The 25,134-nt window shown below is 44.3% G+C and overlaps 1 protein-coding gene across 2 annotated transcripts in view; it reads right to left on the reverse strand.

The window, feature by feature from the left end:
* The window catches only part of thoc3 (THO complex 3), a 110,106-nt gene that overhangs the window by 17,609 nt on the left and 67,363 nt on the right, over nt 1-25,134 (reverse strand). The window contains exons 5-6 of one of the 2 annotated variants that reach the window (XR_015427517.1): nt 5,031-5,131; nt 3,894-4,469 (exon numbers count right to left, since the gene is read on the reverse strand). Coding sequence is in view for 1 of the 2 variants with exons in the window: in XM_022253890.2 (XP_022109582.2) it covers nt 5,031-5,131 (101 nt within the window). In the remaining variant the exon portion in view is untranslated. The remainder of the gene's footprint in view (nt 1-3,893; nt 4,470-5,030; nt 5,132-25,134) is intronic. The other variant, XM_022253890.2, reaches the window with a different exon arrangement.

Genomic DNA, 25,134 nt, shown 5'->3' on the forward strand with positions numbered 1-25,134 from the left:
CTATATAACAGGTTTGCCCTTACCCAACGTATATTAATAAACACTGTATGCTCAGTGCTTGTCCGAGAGCTTGCGAAAAAACCTCACAAGCTTACTCGGGTGGGACTCGAACCCACGACCTCCTGCTTACTAGTGCAGATGTTTTAACCACTCGACCACTGAGCTTGCCGGGGTCGCCTGGCCGGTCCGAGTCAAAAATACATCTTGAAAATAGTTCGAGGTACCCGCTGCTTCATTTGACTCGGACCGGCCAGCCGACCCCGGCGAGTCCCACCCGAGTAAGCTTGTGAGATTTTTTTCGCAAGCTCTCGGACAAGCACTGAGCATACAGTGTTTATTAATATACGTTGGGTAAGGGCAAACCCGTTATATATAATTAACATCTCCCCAACGCAAAAAAAAAAAAATACATCTTGAAAACTCTGTTTCTGTGTTTCATTTCCTTCGGAGTCAATTAAGTCTTGGGCATGTAATTTTATGTTTTATTAATCATGTGGTTCAACTTGTAACTTCATGTAGTTTTTGTAACTTTTAATTATAATTTTAGTTGTAGTTTTTATATAACTATTATGAACGTGTAATCATTATTTTTGCTATTTTGATATGTACAGCGCTATTGAATATTGTTAATAGAAATGGCACTTAAGAAATGAAATAAACGGTAAACGTTTTGAATACCAGCAAGTGACCTGACAGTTACACCACTTGGAAGCAGGGGTAATACGATTTTACGCACACACACACAAACACAAACGAAGACCTTAAGTTACTCTTTCACTCACTGCTGTTGATTTAATATGAATCGTTAAAAATTTTGATTTAAATTTCAAACTTCAAATTCCTCTGACACATTAAGTGTGGGTCTGGTCTACTAGAGAATAACTACCCAAACAGTCACTACATACACAAATTTCCTAGGCGCCTATTATTTATTTCAGAAATGGACAGGGCCTGACGGAATACCCTTCTTCAATTTGATCATGCTGGGCATAATCAGAGGAGATGGCCTGAGTCCATCACATAATGGGCTTACAGCTGGCCTACTTTTTGGACATACCCACTTTGAAGTTAACGCACCCGGACAGTGTGCAGGGCATGGTGCTGATAAGGCCACAGAGCAAAATCTGTGGTCACGTGGAGCCACATTTGTAGTGGCGGCCACAGCAAAGTTGTTCTGCAGATCACAGGGTTGTATGTAGTGAGCTGCAGTGGAAATAGATTCGCAAAATTTCTTCCGGAGGGCCCTTTAGGGAACTCTGCATCCAGATTACGGGGTGCCAAGGAGCGTGTAAAACCCCAACTTTTTGAAGATTGTTAGGTTCAGATGCCTGGGGATGCAGACTACAAAGATACAGCAGTGGGCGAATTCACAAGGGCAGAGCTAAAACACATGGAAAGAGTGCCCAGAAAATGCTTTACTTGTTCCTGTCTAGGTGCCCGGTGAAGTAGTCTCGAATGCCAGTAGGTTTAGACCTGTAGCGGTCATTGAGAGATCATCAGGTGAGGCGTGGACTCACTTCCCTGTTGTCTAACGATGGTAGCTAGGGCCGTGATGGACACTTGGGATTGGGTCAACGTACCGATGGTGTATTCACTGGAGCAGCATTGGCCTGGAAAGTGCTACTGTCTGAATTACGTCTGGATGCCCATGAAATAGGTATGTCAGATGCTAGGGGGCATCGGCATGTAAGGGCCACCTGGATAAGTGGGGCCATGGCTCCTGTTCATCTGAGAAGGGGGAGCCTGAAGGACTATTGCAATACATCAACACATATAGTCGAAGACAGATAAGAAGAGTATTAATAATACAAGGTCATCTTTATAACAAGGCATATAAAAAACAAAGGGGGGAGGCATCCTAAATCTCCATTTTTATTTGTTTTCCATAACTGATAACACAAGGTATTTGTAAAGTTTGAAGGACCTTGTCATAACATTTTTCTACCGTAGTTGTCCCGGAGATGTTCTTCTGGAAGGCCCTAGATAAAGGGCAGGTGAATGAGGAGATGCACATTGTGCTTTGCCCAGCATTGTATACATTGGGGCCACTCTGGATTACAAGAGGGAGTGGTCCAGTAAGGCGGAGGCTCAAGACATGGTGCGGTCGGTTGACTGGCATGGGCATGGTCGGTGTCTTCCTCTGAAAAGGAGGCTGACAGAGGACTGCAAACCTGGAACATGTCATAGGGGTGAAGACGCCGATGAAATCAGTGTTATCTTCAACCACAGACGCAGTCACCAGCTTAGTGCTATAGTCAGAGCTAAGTTTGCCCCATAGATTGGCATGTGGTTAAGCAGAGGACCATCCGGCTGGAGCTCCGATGCGTGCCAAGTTCTGGCTAGAGACTAAAATATCTCCACGTATAAATGATCAAGCCGGAGTTTTGGAAAAATTAGACCGGAAGATTCCAGTCATGCTGTATGTCATTTAAACAAGCTGCGCCTGATGTCTTCCTCTGGCAGAGCGGCTAATGGCAGGCTCAACACTTGAATCATGTCTCGCAGCAATCAGCTGGAGTGAGGGCACTGATGGAATCAACTTCGTCCTCCTCCCAAGACAGTGCTGGTTGCCCAGAACAGACAGGGCAATGCCTCGTTCTGAGCGATGCGCAGTTCCTTGAGGAGCGACTTACTCCAGCAGGGAACGCCCAGCTGGTGCGCTTCCTGTGTGGAGCCCTGCCCGGTGTCATCATGGCTCGCGGCCAGAGAGGGCAGAAGGGGCTGGTCCACTAAAAACGGGTCCGGGGCAGTGGAGGCCAGTGGCGGTATGAGGCAGCGAGTGAGGGTGAGGCTATAAAAGCCAGGCAATCCGTGCATGGCGTGTCTGTAAAATGCTTGCATGAATGGGAAACCCATGTACAGCACAGATGTGACAGACATATGTCTTTTCACAACATTAAAGCATGTGAAAGAGCTCTTGTCAGCAAGCTGCGGCAATAGTCTAGTAGATAGCAAGTTGGACTACAGATCTTACTGTCTTGAATTTGATTCCCTTCAGGGTAGTCTAATTTAAATCACCTTGATTTAAATCACAGATTTAAATTGTGATTTAAATCAACATATTTAATTTTTTGGAAAAAGGACAAAAATGTTTCAATTTTTAATTTTCTTTTACTGATTGCTCAATGGCGCACCAGGCGGGGCAGTCCCCTGGCACTCGTGGAGGCCTGGCCCAGTGACTTCAATATCTGGGTGAAAGGAAGTATGCACGGGGTGACTGGAAAAGTGGTCTTTCTTGGCCGATGTTGAATGGTGGGTGGTACTCTTTGATGTTGCCAGGGGAAAGCTGCCTGGAACGCTGGATGAATTCCTCTGGGCCACGTAAGGTGAAGGGTGTCGCATACTTCACAATGATGTTAGGATGGACCTAGACGACGTCTGATGGGGTACTCTCTCCGGAGTCTTGGCTGGCTCGCCAGGCCAGCAATTGACCATGGAGACAAGGTCTTTGCCAGATCCCAGCTGTGTCCTTGCTTGGGTCTTCCACAGTCGATCACAGAGCTTCCCTGTCAGCTCCATGGGGCCGAACAAACCAGGGGGCTGGCCAGGTCCTAGCTGTTACCCCCGGATGATCGCAAGCAGCGTTTTAGCTAGCGAGCAGTGCAGCCGTGTTTTGCACAGCCAGTTTTGTGAAATTAAGGCCCATTTTTTCAAGCACAGCCTGGCGGTGCAAATCAAGCCATGCAATATTTAATTCAAGGCTTGTGTAATCTAGATCCAAAAAAAATGTGGAAATAAGTTCTGAGCTAAAATTCAGTCTTTTCCCATGGTTTTTTTCATGCCATCTACCAAGTATAAATAAAAAGTATTTATTTTTGTTTGCTTATCACATAATAATCTGGATGTACTGTCCTGCAAGGAAAAAGGCACAAAAACGTTTGTCCAGTACTGACCTTGAAAACGGAGTGGTTATGAGAAATCTGTTCAAAGGTGTCATTATTCACTTCTTTGTTGCAGGGCTGTTTAATCATGCTACATGTATATAAAACAACAATTGAAGACAGTTTTACAATTAAATTTTTTTTCTTCTAAAAGCTGTTTTTTTTGTTCGAAAAGGCAAAACTCTCTTGAAAAAATGTCAGAAATTCATCAGAGACCACCAGAGAGCATCTAAAATAGCCAGAGCTTCCAGGGCCCTTACGCAGGCCCTGGATCCTTGCCATAAGGGACTTCGTGCTGAGCGCTCGTGTTGCGTGCTTCACACACAAATTTGGGACTGTAACAAGATTGCACTCCCTGCTTTTCATTTTGCACTCCTACTTTTCAAATCCTAGCTGAAACACTGATGGCAAGGCCTTTTCCTTGTCCTGGTAGCCGAAGAAGACAGGGGATTATGACAGATCCCGAAAGCGACCCCTGAGTTCAACCGGCTAAGGCCTCTAATTTATTGGTAGGGTAGACACAGGTGTAGCTCAAACGAACCTCGTGCCAACAGCGGTAAACACCTGCAGGGTGTGCATGCAAGAAAACTGGAGAAAAGAAAACAAACTATACACAAAAAGAAGACACTTATCAATAAATGGATGAAATCAATGTAATACTTCATTTACAAAGGAAGGAAAGGTGATCAAATTGACACAGAACCGTGTAGTGAAAACAGAAGTTCGATAAATCAACAACAACTCAAAAGACATGTCTGTTATGTAACGGCGCTGAGAAAAGAAGGACGATCATGGCGGCGAGGCCACGTTGCATTGTGGGAGGTCAGGGTGCACAACCAGTGATCGAATCTTTTCAGCCAAAAAATAATAAGCGTGTGGGAAATTTGCACATGTAGTGACTGTTTAGGTAGGTAGAGGGCCGTAGACAATTATTTTACATCTGATGGCATCACAATTCAACGGATTGTGATGTTTTAAGCTTTTCAGCATGACAAGCACATGGGACCACAGTGCACATCAGTTTTACAGGACTTCTCTGGCTTAGAGAAGTAGGTTATGTGGGATTTCTAGGTTGAGACAGGTACATGCAGCTAAAATGGGCAACACATCTTTATATTTCATCTTACCAAGTTCAGTATATGCCCATACCTGTTTCAACACAAGCAATGTCAATAGCCAGATCCTCTGAAGCAGATGCAAACATCTTTCCATCATGGCTGAAGCTTAATGTTCTCACAGGCCAATCCAGTCTAAGAAAAGAAATACACAAGATGATAATATTAACAACACAAGAAATTGGTGCATGTGATTAAAGGATTCCAAGCACACTGTTGTTGTGGGGACACAATTATTATAAGCACAAATTTGTCATGGGACAAATATTTGCTTCAACAACTTGGTCCTCTAACAAATTTTACCACATCTTTGGGAATACACAAACAAACAACTTTGTTTTACTGTGATCATAAATAGTTTTTATTGGTCACGAACTGATCACATGCATGTATCCTCTTGCTTTAATGAAATCTATAACCATGGTTCAAGAATTTTGCCAGTAGCAGACCTCCTGACATTGGCTATCAAGAATTCAGAATTCTTTTCCTCAAAATTTAGAATTGTTCATTAACATTCAGAATATTATACCTAACACAAGCCAATGAAAAACAATGGCTGGTACAGGTATTCTTGAAATTTGTGTCGCTGCAATACATTCACATGAGGAACAACTGTACATGATGTCACAGGAATACAGCCTACTGGACATGTGACATATTCAACACTGGCACTTGTTGTATTTCACATGTCAATAACAATACATTTGGGCACTGGTGTCAGAATCCGTCATGTCAGCTTACCATGAACAAGGAAAAATCAGGGCTGCATTGTGCAAGAGTTAAGTCTGCATCCATGATGATATAAAGTACTACACGCACTCGGTAATTCCATAAAATGTTGATTTTCACAAGAATGAATAGTCAGCAATACTTTTTCATCTCTTGCATGTGCTGATTCAGTGCAAAATTAGTGACAAATTCACCACAGGGTGCTTGAACACTTGACATAATCATGGTAAATTTCACAACAGTGCTTAGTTCTAGGTTCAAAAACCTTCTTAGCTGTACATGTAGTTCCTTGTAAAACCAGGCGCTGCACAACACATACAGTGTTAGTTACATGTACAATGTAGCTTGTCGATAGTGGGTGTTTTGTCCAAGAACGACTTTGGTATCAGGTCTATGATCACGTCCATCTCATGACTGGTAGGTGTCAAAAGAGGGCACTGCCAAGGACATGGCGTGCGCAAAGTGCACTGCACTGTCTGTTCGGATAAGTCAGATAAGTCATGTAATGGTACATGCACAAGATTACATGGCCAGTTTCTGGTAATACATAGGCATGTCAAAACTGCAATTTGGCAGAAATGTTAGGGCAAAATCGGAATGGTGGAAATGATGGGGGAGCCCGTGGCCACCATCATATTCAAGTACAGCTAAATATCCGTCATCTCCATGGTAAATCTCCAGCCACTAACATATCCATAAATTTCATGTTTAATGATGCAAAGAACCAAAACTACCCATGGCACAAAAGAAAGGAAAAGGTTGTTGCTAAATTTAAAATTTGAGGCCGACTATGATTGCAGCTATCAGAGATCAGGTAAAGCAACCATGGGCCAACCATGCGTGAATGTGTCACAAAGAATAACCGTGCATGTCCATAATTTCCAAATTTCTTTTGGAAAAGATATCTGAAAATGAAACCGTCAAGAACAGGCATCATGCAAGCAATAGAAAAACCTCATTAGGAAAAACTACTTATGAAATGAACATACTCCCCCCCAACTGGCCACTGACCCAACTGTATCCCACACAGTTGGGGCACTCCAAATTTTGTCAACACAGCAGTGACCTTCTTTGTCAGAGGGCAAAGTCTGATCCAGAGTGGGGAGGACGGGAAGGCGTTGACTGTTTGGGTAAGTATTCGCTAGCAGACTCGACCCACACTGCTGTGGGACAGGAGTCCACTGCGCTCATCCCACCCAAACATTTACTGTATTTGCAGAGTAGAACTGTACTCTAGAGGAGGGTTAGCAAGGATGCACTAAAATGAGGACAACCATGTGGAATGATGAGGACTCATCGAAGAAAGGAGGAGGCCAATAGTTAGAGCTGTAGGTGGCTCACCCAGTATGGGTCCTTACGGTTTCAGTGAAGAGGCTAGTATTGTCTTGAGATGAAAGAATTCATCACAAGACTTTATTGAGGTAGCATGAGGTGAATGATGATAGTGTGTCATGAAGCCATTGTTTAAGTGTCTTTACTTTACTGAGTGACTTGTGCAAGTTTAGTTTTGCACAGCTTGGTTGGTCATAGTCGTCGGTCCAGTAGTCACGGTTACAAAAAAAGGGTCAAAGGTGCACTGTGGCAGGAAAATGGTCAATTGGTTTTCTGGTCCTGGGGGTTTCTGGGATTGTCGTCGTCTCTTGGGTCCATTGTTTCACTTGAGCATTGTAGATTGCTGTTGTGCAGGGCAGAGTGTTATTGTTTCCGACACAGAGCGTTGGCTGATTCGGGCATAGCCAAGATTTTGCCAGAGTGTTTTTCAAACCTAGGCCGATCCTTTGCAGGCCGATCCTTGCTGTGACGGTTTGAACCAATTTCTTATTCCATTGTGCAGTTGCAAAAGCTGCATATTCTGTAATTTGTATGCTGTGAAGGACATTGCACAGGCGCCTTTCCAATCAGCCCATAAGCAGTAAAGTGTCGAGATGACTGTAAGCAATTATATTTCATTTATTGAATCATTGTAAATATTTGCATTTCCTGAATGATAACATCATCATCATTGAAAATTTCTTGTGAATAATTGGTTGAGTTTATATGAGCATAGTGAATTATTTCCTCGATCTGATTTTGATGATGGAAATTGAGTTGAACAAGATATGGTATGCTATTTCCTTGTACATGTAGCTCTAGACGAGTTTGTCATTTGTCATTTGTATAGAAAGTGGGCTATGAACATACTTGGATTAATATTATAAATTACGAATTTGAATATTGTAATTCCTTCTATCGACAACTTGAAACATACATTATGTGAAACTTATAACACTTATTAGTGCATTGCTTAACGTAGAATTGAATCAGGCACTCAATGTGAAATGATTTACATAGATGGCCAACTGATGATGGTTAAAGTCACCAGCGGTTCCCTAGCCCACACTTGCAGTGGAAGACTAGACGAGTCTAGGAGTGCCCTTCCTTTGGCTTGGTGCAGTTATCCGAAACACACAGAGACCACGCCTTGTTTAAGGCCACAGCTTAGTGACATACGTTGGGCTTCCCAAAGAATGTGTTTCAGCCAGGTGACAGGTGGGAGAGATATGAACTAAACTGTGCGATACATACTGTGCACACATGCTGAATCCTAAGTAGGAATTGTGACAGGTGGGAGTATTATGATCTGAACTGTGAGGCTGTGCATAATTGCTGAATTTTAAAGACTAAAATGTGAAAAGAGACCATCCACATTACTGAATAGTAAACAATTGCTCCCATAACGTACGTATACCTGCCACGTTTATATTTGTAAACTTATTTAATTCAGTGTTAAGTGTTAAAAGATGGCGCTGATCGTGGCGACACGGTTCCAAGCTCTGCTGTTTTTTTTGCTGTGTTTTTGGTGTTCTGGCGGCAGGGAACAGCTTTTACCTACAGTTATAGTAGAGATGAGTTATTGTGCCTTCATTTTGCATCTGGTGAGCTTAATTCTGGTCAAATACAGAGACTAAATTTAATTGAAAGAATCCTACCACCTAGTTCCCCTGACAGCCAGGAGATTTACCGTAGGCGGCGGGGTAGATGTAGGAGAGGGGGATTGCAAGTCAAGTTACGTTCACGTGGGACCAAACTACCTCTGCCCAGTATCTACCTTGCCAATGCACAGTCTGTACAACACGAAATGGATGAGCTTTTAGCCTTAATGGATGCCAGGAGGGATTTTGGGGATTGTAATATATTTTGTTTTACGGAAATCTGGCTGGGCGACAGCATACTGGACTCTGCCATTAGTGCCCCTGGATTTGTGTTCTTTCGAGCGGATCGAGTTTTTGAGGCGGTGAATAAAGCTAAGGGTGGTGGTGTGGGCCTTTTAGTCAATAGGTCATGGTGCAGCGATTGTAAGGTATAGTCTCGGACCTGTACCTCAGATTTAGAAACTCTTACAGTCCATTGTCGTCCTTTTTACTTGCCAAGGGAATTTTCTTCTATTGTAATTACTGTTACGTACATTCCACCTGCGAAACAAAAGGACAATCACTTGACTTCAATACCTTTTGTGGCCGGTGACTTTAATCAGGCATCGTTTAAGAAAGCTAAACCAAGCTTTTCTCAACATGTCGCCATGCCCACCCGTGAAGAGGCTATATTGATCATGTTTATACTCAAATTAAGAGGGTTTATAGGTCCCTTCGGCCTGCACCGTTGGGGGCTTCCGACCATGCGATGATCTATATGTGCCCCGTCTACAAGACCCAGTTTAAATGTGTCAGTGAAACAACGTTTAAGGACTGGTTGCGGTTTTTCTTGCGCTCATGGCAAGCGATTTTTAGTCTATTTTTTTTCTGTTTTAGTTTTAGCCATCCTTACTACTTTTTAGCGTTGGATGTATTTTAATTAATTCAAGTACTTGTTGGATCGCGTATTCTGCTTTTTAAGCCGTTTTTTGCTGAATTTGAAAAAGACTTTGTTTTTAACTTTGAATGTGTACCTCCTGCCATCTTGGATTTTTACTCAGTGGTCTACGTGTAAATTTCCAGTACTGCATCATCGGTGTTCTCTACTGTTTTCATTGTGTGAGTGGTATTCAAAATGTCATCGCTAAGGACATATTGGACCATGCAACTTCTGACTGTGATTTCTGTTCGCGTCAGAATGTCTACTCGGGACCCAGAAGTGTTCCAACCTACCAATCCGTTCGTGAGAGTGCATTGGACAGCTCAACTGAACCACAACGCTGCCTCTGAGGTGAACCCGGTGAGCTCGTTCTATTGTTCTTCTCACTACACCAGACCTAGAATATTAAAACCCACTTGTTGACTGCAAGAACCTAACTCAGTTTTGTCTTATCGTTCTCCTGGCTGGAGATATTGAAATGAATCCAGGTCCCAAACCACTGAAGTATCGTTGTCAGGTATGCCAGAAAGCTGCTAAATGGGGTCAAAAAGCAATTGAATGTGGCCAGTGTAATGGCTGGTTTCATGTTGGTTGCCTTAAGATGAATGAACAGTTGTACAACATTTTAAGAGACCACCATCATATTCCTGAACGTGCCTACAGTGTAATTTGCCAAATTTTTCAACTTCACTTTTCGAAAGTCTACAGGGTTTTGACGTATCTAATAGTTACGGTGTTCTGAACAGTTTGGAAGCAGGGAGCACTTTTACTGACATGTCTTTTGATAGCGTCCATTCTGGTTCATCTTTGGGTGAGCCGATCTATTTCTCTAGCCCTAAAAGCCAAAGGAAACAACCACATAGGAAATTACCTTAGCATAAACAGCGTAGTACCAGTTTGAAGATTATTAACATCTATTGCCGCAGTGTCAAAAATAAGGTTCCAAATTTTGAAGCTTTGCTTGCTTCTGAAGACCCGGATGTGGTTCTTGGAACTGAGTCATGGCTAAATAACACCATAGCCTTGGGAGAAGTTTTTCCATCCAATTATGATGTGTTCTGGAAGGACCGTAACAGCCAGGGTGGTGGTGGAGTGTTTATTGCCGTCAGAAATAACCTCATTGCTTCTGTTGACAAAGGCTTACAGACTGATTGTGAACGTATCTGGATTACAATTAGTGTTAATGGTCTTTCCCAAATTTATATTGGGGCTTATTATAGACCACCTTCTTCTGATATTGACTATGCCAAGGAGCTTGATAAGTCACTTGCCAAAATTCCATCAAATGCCAGTGTTTGGCTCCTGGGGGACTTCAACTTACCAGATGTTGACTGGGAGTCTGTTGCTTTTAAGCCACGAGGTCAATATCCTGCTATCAGTAAACACACGATCGATACCTTTAATGACCACAACTTGCATCAATTGGTGAGAGAGCCCACCCGAGATCAGAACATCCTTGTTCTGTGCCTTACTAGCACACCTGCCGCAGCCGATTATGTTCGTGTATGCATGGGGTTAAGTGATCATGATATGGTCACTGTGGGGGCTATCCTTAAACCAAAGATCACCAGACCTCCGAGACGCAGAGTTTTCCTTTACAACAGAGGGAATTTTACTGGGATAAATGCCGACATGACCAAGTTTAACTCTGACCTGGATGAGAATGTTGTTAGTACCAACTCAATTGATGACCTGTGTATCTTATTCAAAACAGCACTCTCAGCGTCTATTGAGAAAAACGTCCCTGCCAGATTGACTTCCAGTTATATCTCACATCCATGGATAAAAAGCTCCATCAACAGAGAAGTGAACAGGAAGAAACGCCTCTATAACAGGGCCAAAAGAGTTGGTTCTGCTGACTACTGGTCTAAATTCAAGAAGCTTCGTCGAGACGTTGATGGAAAGATTAGAAGAGCTTATAATTCTTATATTAGAGATGTTATTGGTGTCAGCTTGAAAACAGATAATTCCAAACCTTTTTGAAGGTTTATTAAGTCTAGAAGGAAAGAAGTTTCAGGTGTGTCACCTTTACAAGTTGGCGGCAAGGTTCTTTCCAGTGCTAAGGGAAAGGCTGAGGCTCTTAACCACCAATTTTGCTCTGTCTTTACCAAAATGAGGCTGACAGACTTCCCTCACCTAGGACATAGCAGTACTCCTGACATCTCCAATTTATGTATCACTACTGATGGTATAGAGAAACTTCTTGCTGAGCTCAATCCTAGCGAGGCTGCTGGCCCAGATGAAATCACAGCGTGTGTTTTGAAGGCTTGCTCAACCAGTATTGCTCCCATACTACAGAAATTATTTCAGAAGTCTGTTTCAACTAGTGCTCTTCCTAGAGATTGGCTGAAGGCCAACATCACACCTATCTACAAGAAAAGTGACCATGCCAACCCTGCAAATTACCGTCCGGTTTCATTGACGTCAATCGTCTGCAAGCTGCTTGAACACATCATTCATAGCCACATCATGAGTCATTTTAAGAAGTTTGGGATCTTAGCCGATCAACAGCATGGCTTCCGGAAAGGAAGATCCTGTGAAACCCAGCTCTCTGCCCTTGTAAATGATCTTCACAGTATTCTAGACAACCGTGGCCAAGCCGACTTCATTATAATGGATTTTAGCAAGGCGTTTGACACCGTTCCCCAAAGTAGACTTCTTGCTAAGCTCCTTCACGTTGGCATTCGGAATAACATCCACTCCTGGATTGAATCCTTCCTCACCAGGTGCCATTAGAGGGTTGTTGTGGACGGCGAAGCCTCCATAGGATCTCCAGTTGAGTCCGAAGTCCCCCAGGGTAAGGTGTTGGTATTCTTGGTCTACATCAACGAACTACCTAACAACATATCATTGAGTGTCAGGCTATTCGCTGATGATTGTATAGTATACCGGTAGATCAAGACCAGAAAGGATGCCAGCATCCTCCAGAATGATGTTAATCAGCTTTGCAATTGGGAATCTACCTGGCAGATGGGGTTTAACCATAATAAATGTTTTTCCATGAGAGTCACCCACAAGCGAAATCCTCTCAGGAACCGATATAGTATGGGGGAGAGTCTTCTTGAGAAGGTCGGTCATTATCCATATTTGGGGGTCGAACTCACATCCGATTTGACCTGGGCTAAGCTCAAATTGCCGCTAAAGCAAACAGGACCTTGGGACTACTTAGAAGAAACCTTTCTTGTTGTGACAGAGTCACAAAAGATATTGCTTATAAAGCCTTAGTTCGACCACTCCTGGAATATTATCAGACGATATGGGATCCACACCAGAAAAGCAACATCGACACTCTTGACAAAGTACAACAATGTGCTGGTAGGTTTATTTTCAACGATTACTCACAAACCTCCAGTGTGTCTGACATGATCTCTAAACTGGATTGGGAATCCCTCAATATTAGACGAATGAAAGCCCAACTGTGAACCTTCTATACGGTGACACATGGCCTCATCCCAAACAATATTTTTCAACTTCTATACCAACCCAACACAAATCGAGTGGCAAGACCTATTACAAGACATCATCATGGTGACCTTATCTAGAACCGTATCCGGGCAAACAAAAATAGCTATCTTCACTCATTGTACCCTTGGATGATTCCAGAATGGAATTGTCTACCAAACCACGTCAGATGTTCTGCGACTCTTGGCGCTTTCAAGACCGAGATTGACAGAATTGATCTTGCTGTTCTGTCCCAACAAGTTCATTTTACAAATTAATTCTTTTAGTTTCAAACGGCGTGATCTGTACAGGACAGCCAGAATGTTGGCGATTGTACAGTACCAGCAGAGGCAGAAGCAGAAACTCAATGCGAGTCAGTGGTCCTCAGAGACTATTCAACACCTGCAAGCCTGTTTTGACTGTACTAAGTGGGACTTTTTTGGGGGGAATCGTCTAATAGCATAGATGAGTGCACAGACGTGGTGACATCATATATCACCTTTTGTGAGGAGTTGTGCATCCCAATTAAGACTGTGGCCAGGTATTCCAACCAAAGGCCCTGGTTCCGTGACTCACTGCGTAAGAAATTCCAGAGCCAGAGAATCAGCCTTCCAGTCAGGGGATAAAGTCAAGTTCAAGGCTGCTAAGTATGAGCTGAGGAAGGCGGTGAAAGTTGCCAAACGTGATTACCGGTCTCGCCTAGAGGAAAACTTGCAGGGGGAGGATGTTCGCAGACAAAGGAGCAGCATACGAAAGATCACTATTTATAAGTCAAGTTCTGGATTTCGAATCCCTGACGAGCCCGGTCTGCCCGATCGCCTGAATCAGTTCTACTGTGGGTTTGACAAGCCCCTTGAGGATCCGGTTCATGAACTAATGACTGAACCTGATGTCACAATGCCTCACATCACAGCTAAGGACATTGCTGGGCTGAATCCCAGAAAGGCCAGTGGCCCTGATGGGATCAATCCTCGTTTGCTTAAAGTGTGCTCTGGTCAACTCAGTGAAATTTTTTTGCGAAATTTTTAACTGGTCCTTGCGTACATGTCATATTCCAACAGTTTTTAAATTTTTGAGAATATTGTGCCCATACCCAAAAAGAATGTTATTTCGTCACTTCATGATTATCGTCCTGTTGCACTTACTTCAGTTATTATGAAATGTTTTGAATATTTAGTTCTCAATTTTATGAAATCTGTTTTGCCGAAATCTATGGACCCACAACAGTTTGCTTACCGGTGTAAGAGGTCATGTGATGATGCTGTGTCATTTATACTTTACCATGTTTTTCGTCATCTTGATATTAGCGAACTGTCTTATGTTCGATGATTATTCATTGATTTTACTTCTGCTTTTAACACCATTCTACCTCATAAGTTGTTAGGTAAATTAGTAAATTTAAATATTTTGCCTCGTGCCCTGTACTACTGGATATTTGAATTTTCGACGGCTAGGCCTCAGCGAGTAAGAATTAGTAATAATTTTTCTGTAACGAAGTTATTGAATACTGGAGCCCCACAGGCTTGTGTCTTGAGTCCATTGTTATATTCAATGATGACGCATGATTGCATTTCAATTGGTAATAATATAGTAACTAAGTTTGCTGATGACACGACTATAGTGGGCCTGATTCGACACAGTGACAAAAGTGACTATCGCCGTCAGGTTGGGGAGTTCGTGGGGTGGTGCTCAGAGAACAACCTTGAGTTGAACGTTGTTAAGACCAAGGAGATAATAGTTGATTTTCGTCGGAACAAAACTTTGATTTCTCCAGTGTTTATTGATTCTTCAGAGGTCAAAAGAGTCAATGTTTTTTAAGTTCCTGGGCATTCACCTCGTGAGCGACCTGACATGGTCGGCACAAGTTAACTACTGCGTGAAAAAGGCCCAGCAGCGGCTCTTCTTCCTGCGTCAGATGAAGAGCTTTGGCTTTGGACAGCGTGTGCTGGTTGATTTTTACCGGTCGGTGGTTGAGAGCATTCTTACCCACTCCATCACGGTTTGGTATAGTGGAACCCTGATGGCCAAGCGGACACTCTTACAGCGGGTTGTGAAGACGGCGTCCAGGATTGTTGGTCAGCCGCTGCCGTCAGTGGATGAAATCTATGTGACAAGGCTATGAAAGAGGGCCGTGGCAATTGCAATGGACATGTCGCACCCGGGCAATGCTCTGTTCCAATTGCTCCCCTCTGGAAGACGGTACAGAGCTGTAGCCGCCAAAACTAAAAGAGTGATCGGTGGTTTTTATCCTAGTACTGTGCGGGAGCTAAACAACTCATTGTAGTTACATGTATTGTGGTGTTTTAATGTTAAATGTATATTCTTAATGTATTTTGCTATATATATATGTATTTGTGTTTTTTGGGTTTTTGTTTAGCAGAGCAAGGACCACTTAATTTCCACCACGTACATTATTTTATATGAGTGGTGAATAAACTATGTAATGTTCAGTATTAGCATCATCAGTGACGAACGAGTGTCTAATAAACAATTTTGTTAATTTCCCAGCAATGTTTAGTGTTACATGTATTGATTAACTCAATGCCAATTTAGTCGCGACACAAAGTGGGTATTAATATTAAACTCATTGCCTTTCTTAAGACAGCGTGCACCTGTCAGTTTTTTTACCTTGAATTGTGATTTGTGTCAAGGAAATAAATTGTAAATATATTTTTTTATTTTTCTATTTGACCTGATTACTGCGAATTTTCTTTCTCTGGCAATGCTCCGTGAACTTGTGCAAGTTTTCCCTTTCCACATAGGAAAATCAATTGTTATTGATACCATTATACCAGATCCTAGGTACGACGTTAAACTGCATCCGGGGTAGTGGCGGCGAGGTCGTGGGTGGGGCCAGTCAGCCCCAACTGGCCTCCATGAAGTGCCTGCAGAAGACCATTGAACCCTCACTCTTTGGCAGTGGGAAGAGATGTGTTTGCTCTGGACGATATCCAGGTTATGAAGATACCGGCCAGCAAACGGGTGCCTGGCAGAAGACCTCGGCGTTCTGAGGCAGCAGCACGGACCACAAACCCAAGTGAGCTGAGGAAGCTCCAGCTGTATGACCCACTGCCGTCTGCTGGACTCAGGCCTTCTCAGCCCAGAGAGACTGGCTCATTTCATTTTGCACAAGGCTCATTGGTCTTTAAACATATTGTGCAAGTCCAACGGCGATGGGAGTTTTCTACGACGGTGGCACGCCCGAGAAGCTGGAAGCTACTAGCTGGACTCCTCCACGTTTGGCGGGTCATGATGTGATGGCTGAGTGATGGCATGGAGACTGAATCAACCAAGCCAAAGTCCTGCGACGTCCTGCATGAGCAACCAGGCAGCCTTATCTAGGGACAGCACTGGCTGCCTCCATGGAGGGAGCCCCCAATAAAAGGGTGGGGTAAACAAAGCCTCTTTGGCACTGTCCTGGCCATCAAGGAAAACCGTCAACATGTTGCATCAATGGCACTGACATTGAGCTGCTGAAATGTACGGACAATGCTGGATTGTGACGACTTGGGTAGGCCAAAACGACAGTTGGCGATCATTGATTGGGAACTGCACTGATACCATGTTAGCGTGGCTGCCCTGTCTGAAACCCGACTGAAAAGTCATGGACAGCTCACAGAGCAGCACTACATGTTTTTCTGGTCGGGCAGTGACCTACATCAAGCCGAAGTTGCATGTGCTACACATAAGGATATGCAAACAAGATTAACGACAGTTCTGACAGCGCCATACAACCGTCTCTCCAGAGTTCACATCAGACTGGCTGAAAAACGATTCCTGACTTTAGTGGCTGTATATGCCCCGACTATGACTTACAATGATGCCACGAGGGCGAATTTCTACTAGGACCTCAGATGTGTACTTAACCACTACCAGCCGGGGACTCCGAACTCGGACAAAGGAAACAGGGCCCTGTAACAAAAGACCGTACTCCGAACAAAAGACCAGGCTGCTGGGCATGACTGGCATTTTTCGCTCTCAAAAGTGGTGATAATCCAGCGTTATTTAGAAACCGTATACCAGGGTTTGGGGTATTTAGAGCAAGCGGATTACCACCGGGGACAAAAGCTCTCCACCACCGCAGCGATGAGCCACACAGCACCGCTGCATGCTAATCTGGCCCCTATTGAAAAGAGGTCAGCAGTGCACTGAGCCAGGTTCCTGAACAAAAGACAGCTGTATAACACCGCACAATCTGGGCTCTGTTTACAAGGCTGCAGGCCTGGCTGAAATATTCAGGCGTCAATAAAGGTCAGCTGTCAACTTAGAGTAGTGCCTGAAGATTACTCCGTGCGGCTATAAACGACTGTTAAATGGAATGATGAATTGTTGAAGGATTTTGAAAACGGAAAAAATGATAGTCATGCCGGCCCAGCATCCTCAACGTTGAAAAATGCCCCGGTCCGAAGTGGTTAATCATGTTTCGATAACAGACAAGCTTATCGTCCTCGGCGACTTTAATGCACATGTGGGAAACATTGCCCTGGCTGGAGCCGTGTGCTAGGGACGCAAGCAAGATACCGCACTAACTCAAACGGCAGCTTGCTGCTGGAACTATGCACAGAAATGGACCTGGCAATCACCAATACCTTCTTCGCCATGCCTGATAAATGGTACTTTTCCTGGATGCACCCATGCTAAAGCACCTGGCACCTGCTGGACTACATCCATGTGAGGAGAGAGGACCTAAGGGATGTGAAGTCTACAAGGGTTATGTGAGGCGTGTTCTGTGGTACGGACCACTTTATGGTGAGGGCGGTATGTAGCCTGTGTATAGCCCTGGTTCATCAAAGGCATGCGAGACAACTTCCACGCAAACTTGATGTAAGCCTGCTACCACAAAGGGCAGAGGAACTGGAAAACAAGGTGTCTGACCGCATCAACCAACTGCAGGATCACAACACAGAGAAGGTGGGTGTGAACAAGTGATGGAGTCAAATCAGCAGTGTGGTGTACGCCGCCGAAAAAGAGGTCCTTGGGCACCCAGGACGGCGTCATGCTGACTGGTTCGATCAGAATGACATGGACATAAAGAAACTCGTACAGGAAGTGAGGATTTGCTGCCAACAGGCTCTGTCTGAGTATGCACAAGGTGAACAAGAGAGTGGCTGCAAGTTGCTCGCTTGAAGCCCCAACGGGCTACCCACCATATGAAGAATGACTGGTGGGACTGCAAGGCAGAGGAACTGCAGAGATACACAGAAGCCCATATGACCCAAGCATTCTATGACGGGCCGAAGGCCGTCTTGGGCAACGATGCTCAGGCTTTAACCCAGTACTCAGTGCAGATGACGCAACTCTCCACTCAAACGCCTGAAGAAATCCTGAAGAGATGGAAGGAGCACTTCCAACAGCTCCTGAACAGACCATCGACCGTTGACAATGCAGCTATTGAGAGACTGGAGCAGCGCCCCATGCAGCAAGATCTGGACGAACCACCCTCGTTCGATGAATTGCAGCGAGCACTAAAGGCCCTCAAGACTAGAAAGGCGCAAAGTGTCGATGGGATACCGGCTAAGGTGCTGAAACACAGCTGTACTGTGCTCCATAAGGAGCTTTTGTTGCTCTATCAATGATGCTGGGAGGATGGTGCCCTCCCCCAGGATTTCAAGGATGCCATGATAGTGTCCATCTACAAACGCAAGGGTGACCAACGTGACTGTGGTAACTCTCGGGGTATTTCGCCTCTCAGCATTGCTAGCAAAGGTGGTTCTATCAAGACTGAAAGCAATCTCGGAAGGAGTACTACCAGAGAGTCAGTGCGGTTTCTAACCTGGCCGCAGCACCACAGATATGATTTTTGCATTGAGACAACTCCAAGAAAAGGCTGTTGAGCAAGAGATGGCGCTGTACATCATCTTCATAGACTTCATAAAGGCCTTCGATTCTGTGGGAAGGGACGCCATATGGCACATCCGAGAGTACCTTTGAGGTCCACCCAGGCTGTTGGCTGTCATTAAGGCCTTCTATATGGACACGCAGCCACAGTAACTGTCAATGGCGAGACCTCCGACTTCTCAGTGCTTCATGGCGTCAAACAGGGATGCATACTGGCTTCTACACCGTTTGCACTGTTTCTAGCTGCTGTCATTGAAGAAATGTCAGATGACACACTAAATGGAATATACATCTGAACTCGATCAGATGGTGAACTCTTCAACCTTGCTCGACTAAAATCCCAATGTCATGTATTAGTGAAGTGCATTAGCGAGTTCCTCTATACTGATGACTCAGCTCTGGTGGCTCACACACTGGCCGGTATCCAGCGGCTGCTGGAGAAGTTCGCCAAAGCAGCCAGAGCCTGGGGTATGACCATAAATGTCAAGAAAACAAAGGTGCTCTGCCAGCCGCACCTGGGCAGCCGCATATCCCACCACACGTCCTGCTGGACAGGACACCACTCTTGAAGTAGAAACTTTCACGTACCTGGGATCCACAGTGGCAAATGACAACTCCATGGACAGTGAGATCAACGCATGGGTGCGGGCCACCTCAACTGCTTTTGGCCGCCTAAAGGACCGGCTGTGAAATGTCAAACCTATAAGACTGAACACAAAGTTAAATGTTTACAGGGCTGTAGTGCTAAGTGCTCTTCTATATGGACTAGAGGTATCAACCCTATATGCCTGTCATGTCCAACAACTAGCTGTCCTGGTCTAACGTCACCTTCGCAGATTGATGGGTATCACCTGGAAAGACCGTATTACCAACGTCCTGAGGAGGGCAGGCATGCCTGCTATGGAAGCCATGATCACCAGCTTGCAACTCAGGTGGACGGTGCCTGTTATCAGGATGCCTGAAGAACGACTGCCATGAGACCTACTGTTCTGTGAACTGAAAGAGGGGTCAAGGCCCCTAATCAACTGTGACTGCGTTTTAAGGATGCCTTAAAATGTCGCCTTGGCCTGGCGGGTATCAGCCATCAGCAGCTAGAGACCCTGGCATGTGATCGGGCCGACTGGTGCACAGTGGTGAGGAAGGGCACAGAGGCTGTGCACAGAGACTGGAAAGGCCAGGAGGTTTAACATGCACGCAGACATCACACCACCAGTGCTGCCAAGTAGACTGCGAAACCTGACTTTTGAATACAACCTGAATCAAATATGTACTTAAATTGTATTGTACTTAAATTTGAACTCTGAAATTGTTTGTGTAAAAAATCTGTACAATGCCATATTCTTTTGCGCAGTTAAGTCATAGTCTCTTCAGACTGACGGACAGAGATACCAGATACCATTATAAGGATTTAAAAAGGATGGCAAGGTCTTGCTACAAGACTGCTCTATAATGTTCTAGACTTGGACGTCTTGTTGGTGAGATGAATTCAAATAGGACTTTGTGCGAGCCTCTAGGGCTAGGATGAAATAGACCCTGTGGTGTTACTATTTGATGATATCATCGGTGACGGATACTGTCGGCAATCCACTGCCTTGGAACGAAGATCAATACAGGAACCTCAACCTAAACTGGTGAACACAGAGAATACATACAGACAAGAGACCACGTTCTGTGAATTAACTTGCAGAAATCCTCTTGCAACATCAATGTTTTTTGACCTGCAGCTGTACTCATGTCATGTACATGTATGTAACCAGGTTTGCATGCGTGTACATGTATGAGCAGGACGTACATGTACGTACTGGTCGACACATTTCCACCATGCATTCTTTTGCATAGGCGCGACGAAAACCAGCGCAGCCTTGTTTACTGCATTGAGCTTTGCACACGTACTGCAAAGCGAAACACGAAGCAACTCGTGAAAATCGTGAAACTTTCTTTTCAAAAATTGCAAATGTAAGTAGGAAAACATATAAAGAGAAGCATTTAATGTGAGAAAAGGTTGTTGAAAGGTGTTTTGTGAAGAAAGAAAGACAGCAGGATTTACATTTACATTTATTATTAAATTTGTTTTTCTAACTTTCCGATAAAAATTTTAGGGTCCTGCTGTAAAATAAAGGTTGGTCGGGAAACCAGAAGCAGACGTTTTTTATTGGGGGGGGCAAAACTTGCTCAATGATAACATGACCAACACAAGTGTACATTTAACTTAACTATCAAATAAGATTTAAGTGGGCGTAGCCTCATGTTGTAGCGAAATGGACCCTTCTGACTTGTTTATTAGTAATCGTCACAGCTATAGGACCAAGGCCTATAAAATTTAAAAAAAAAATTGCCAGAAGGTCCCAGACAGCGGAGCTAAGGCTAGATCTAGCCAATGCCAGGTCTAGTATTTTTCAGGCCCAGGCCTTGCTTAGACCTATTTCACAGGCCTGTTATTTGTTTTGTTATTTTGTTATTTGTAACAAAATTCAAACATTACAAATACAAATGTAATTGAAGAGGGCTTCACAATTAATGGAGGATAGGCTTTGATGTGTCATCACAGTCAAATGGATAATTGCCGTAAAGAACATGTGCAAGGGATTTATTATTGAATTGATACCTGATGTCTTTTCAGAACCAATCAGCTGCTTGCGAGAATTGCAATTCATTGTCGCAAGACTACGAGAGGCCTGCAAATGTTGAGATGAGATCTACATGTACCCATAAGCAGTGCTGTGTGTATATATTCAGTACTCCTTGTGCAAAAGGAACATAAGCCTGAGCATGAAAGTAATAGCTGTTGCCTATAGGAACGTAGAAATGCACTGTAAGTGTTTCATCTCCAAGTAGCATAATAGATTGTTTGGAATAAAATGACATCCCAAACTGGAATCCTAGTTGGATTGTCGGTTGCATCAACCTGGGATGCCAGTGGGATGTCAATTGCATCAAACTGGGATTCCAGTGGGATGTCAGTTCCATCAAACTGGGATATGTCAGTGGGGTGTGACTGGAATCCCACTGGGATAACGGCTATCCCACACAAATCCCGACAAAGATTCCCGGTGGGATCCCAGCCCATCCCAGCGGGATCCCGCTGTATCGCGGTGGGATCACACTGGGATCCCAGTGATATCCCAATCCAGGCGGGATCCCAGTCCCGGTGGGATCCCACCATAAATGGGATGGGATCCCACCCTGAGATTCAAGTGGGATCCCATCTCGCATCCCAGTGGGATCCCGTCCCGCATCCAGTGGGATTCCCAGTGAGATCCCAGTAACTATCCCGACAAAATTCCCTGTAGGATCCCAGCCGACAACCCGGTGGGATCTCAATCACTTTTTTCTGGGGATTACAGGTTACCAGTTTTGTAGACTTGAATCCAGGCCCAATGTACAAACAAGATTTATCAACATTCAAAATTAATGTACATTCGAATGGCACTCTCCCACACTGAGAAGTGCATGGCACTGGTAAATTTATACTCTTGTACGGAGTCTAGTTCTCGACAAGGGAAACGACGAGTGTGTACACATATTGTATAGGCTTGGGAGGTTCCACGGTTGACGGAACCGGTTCTGGTACTGCACAAATAACCGGTTCCGAGTCAAAACCGGTTCCGGGTAATTTGAAAAGAAAAACATAAGAATTTAAGGTCAAAGGTATTTCTAATGTCTGCCATTATCTTTTACTTGTACGATCATAGAATATGCATGAGAAATGTTGGTAATTAAATTACATTGTATGTCTCTTGAAATAATTCGCTTCTTACTGGCACGGCAGGGTTTTTTTTGCGCAACTCTCGGTCAGCTCAATGGCCGGACGGACTCAAACAAACAGAGCGATCACGATGTGCTCCTGCATTTTGTGCTACATGTCAAAGGCTGCACCCATGCACCGCATCGCGGTCAGGCCGCAGCTAGCTGGCCGGGCCGGGCACACTAACCTGGCAGCCGCTCACGCTTGACATCGTCAGCCAAAGCAGCATGCAGCATGCATCATGCGGCCCGGAGAAGCGACAGTTACGCATATGCAACGTTCCATAGACTTAACACATGTGCTACTACTTCATTTTTGCGGTGGCCGGCAGCCCCATGTGAAAGATGCAAAGACCAAACAGAGTGTCATTTTTTCTCCACTCGTGCGAGGCTTGTAATAAAGTCTAGTCAACCAGGCACATACGTCATAGTGGCGCGCGCGCATTCGCCACTATCCTGGGGCCTGCTAGCTGCATGCGCATAATCTCCGTTCAGTTTTGCAAAAAGCCACACCCCCGCCTTCCATATAAGGCAAGACGATAAAGCAGCAAATCCCCGGATGGAACCATGTGGTATCGCGGTGATGTTTTTATTGGCTGATTATTTTAGTATCGCGGGTTGACACAACACTATCCATCATCCATGCAGGGGCCACCGAAAACTAACAAGCAACTTAGCGATCAGCACCAGGCAGCCTCTGACCGGCCTCCTCATGCCAATTTATGATTTGCGATGAAACTAAAGTGATTCAATCGAGAAAAAAAAACAGAAAAAAATTCTTGTTGACTGCTCAGTTTCCTTTTTATTATACAAACAAACAGTCGCCTATGAAGTTGCTGTCAATGCTGTGTGAGTGTCATGTCACTGTTTTCCTTCTTTTATTTGGTAGTGTAAATTAAAGTAATAGCTATTATTCTTAGAAAAAGGCATCCAAACTTCCAAAGTAAAATATCCAGGCACACGCAACCAGTAACATATCATTGTTATAAGTAAATGTACGTGTATATCCCTTACTCGTAGCGGGGTACAACTTGTCCTGGGTGCTGAATGAGGGCACAAAACTAATAATTTAATAAACAATATGTTTCAATATGCAAACTGTAAAACTGTTCAATTAAATACTTCAAGCAAGCTAAACGGAGGGGGGGGTTCAGGTTTAAAAAGAGACTGGGGATTTCATCTATGTCGTTGAATTTGCAACTGGCATGCATAATGTACAAGGTCTCATCCGGTGATTTTTGCCATGCTAAACCGACTATTTCGGTTAACTCAAACATTATTTTGAATTTTTGATTTGTCATTGTACAAACACAGGACAATGATGATATGTACAAGAATGGTGGAAGAATAGCAGGTACTGGTTAGAACTTAATTATGCATAAAATATGAACGAAAACAGAACAACAGCACTTAAGAAATTTCGGAGACTTGCACAAAAATTGCCCAATCAAAGTAATATGATTCAAGATGCATTGTCATGAAGGAATGTGAGAATGCCAATGTTTTTGGGTTTGAGGAGGGACCGCTTTGCATTCACAAAGTTGGAAGCCACGCTGAAAAGAAGCTCCGACAGCACACTTGCCCCAGGCACGCAAAGGTGCTTTCTGGCCAACACGCTCAGCGAGGAGTAACGGTGGCTGTTCATTTGCCACCATCGAAGTGGGTCGTCATCAGCAGACAGCTTCCCTTCCGCCAAGTAGCGCTCCACCTTTTGTTCGGCAACATACTCAGGAGATTTGTGTGCCGCTGCCGAATTGGCATCCTCGTCATCGCCGAACGTGTCTTGAAGCAATGCGGCCAAAGTTTTGCATTTTTTGGGTTCGGGCTCCTCTGGGCTCGTTCCCACATTCTCCTCTGAATCGCTGGGCCCTGCTTCGTGTTGGGCAATCAATGCGGGCACGTGACGCTTGGCCAAGTCTATGACCCTCTCTTTTGCTGCTGCGTCTGGCAGAAAGGCAAGGCGTTTGTACCTCCCATCTAGAAAACTTGACAAGAGCAAAAATTGCGAATATCAAGGTCACCGTAGAAGTTGGAGATGATTTCTCGGATGTCTTCGTGCTTTTTATCGAGCACTCCTTCGATGTATCTGATAGCAGGTAAGACTCCAGACAGTGTGACGGAAGTCTCCCCTGAAAATAGCTTGGTAACCTTTTTCATTGGCTCTAGAATTTGAATAAGGTTTTCGACGATTGTGACCTCTTTATCGGAAAGATCATGATCTTTCCGCTTTGAGGCCACAAGCATATTGCATATAGGTTGTTGCTGCTCAACGATTCTTGTTAGCAAATCGTAGGTTGAGCCCCATCGTGTCTCCACGTCATGAATAAGCTTGTGAGACGGGAAATCCAGCGCTTCCTGTGCCTCAGTCAGCGCGTACTTGGCCTTGGCAGAACGTCTGACACACTCCACTAGCTTGGAGCACCTTTCCAATGTTGTGTGAATACCACGGCAAGATAATCCAGCTTTTACTACAAGGTTTTGAGTATGCCCGAAACATGGGACATTGGTGACTACCATCACTTCACGCACGGCCTTAGTGATGTTTGACGCATTGT

Source organism: Acanthaster planci, linkage group LG13 (assembly GCF_054643075.1).
Source record: "Acanthaster planci isolate LZ-2023a linkage group LG13, COTS_SCS, whole genome shotgun sequence".
Lineage (NCBI taxonomy): Eukaryota > Metazoa > Echinodermata > Asteroidea > Valvatida > Acanthasteridae > Acanthaster > Acanthaster planci.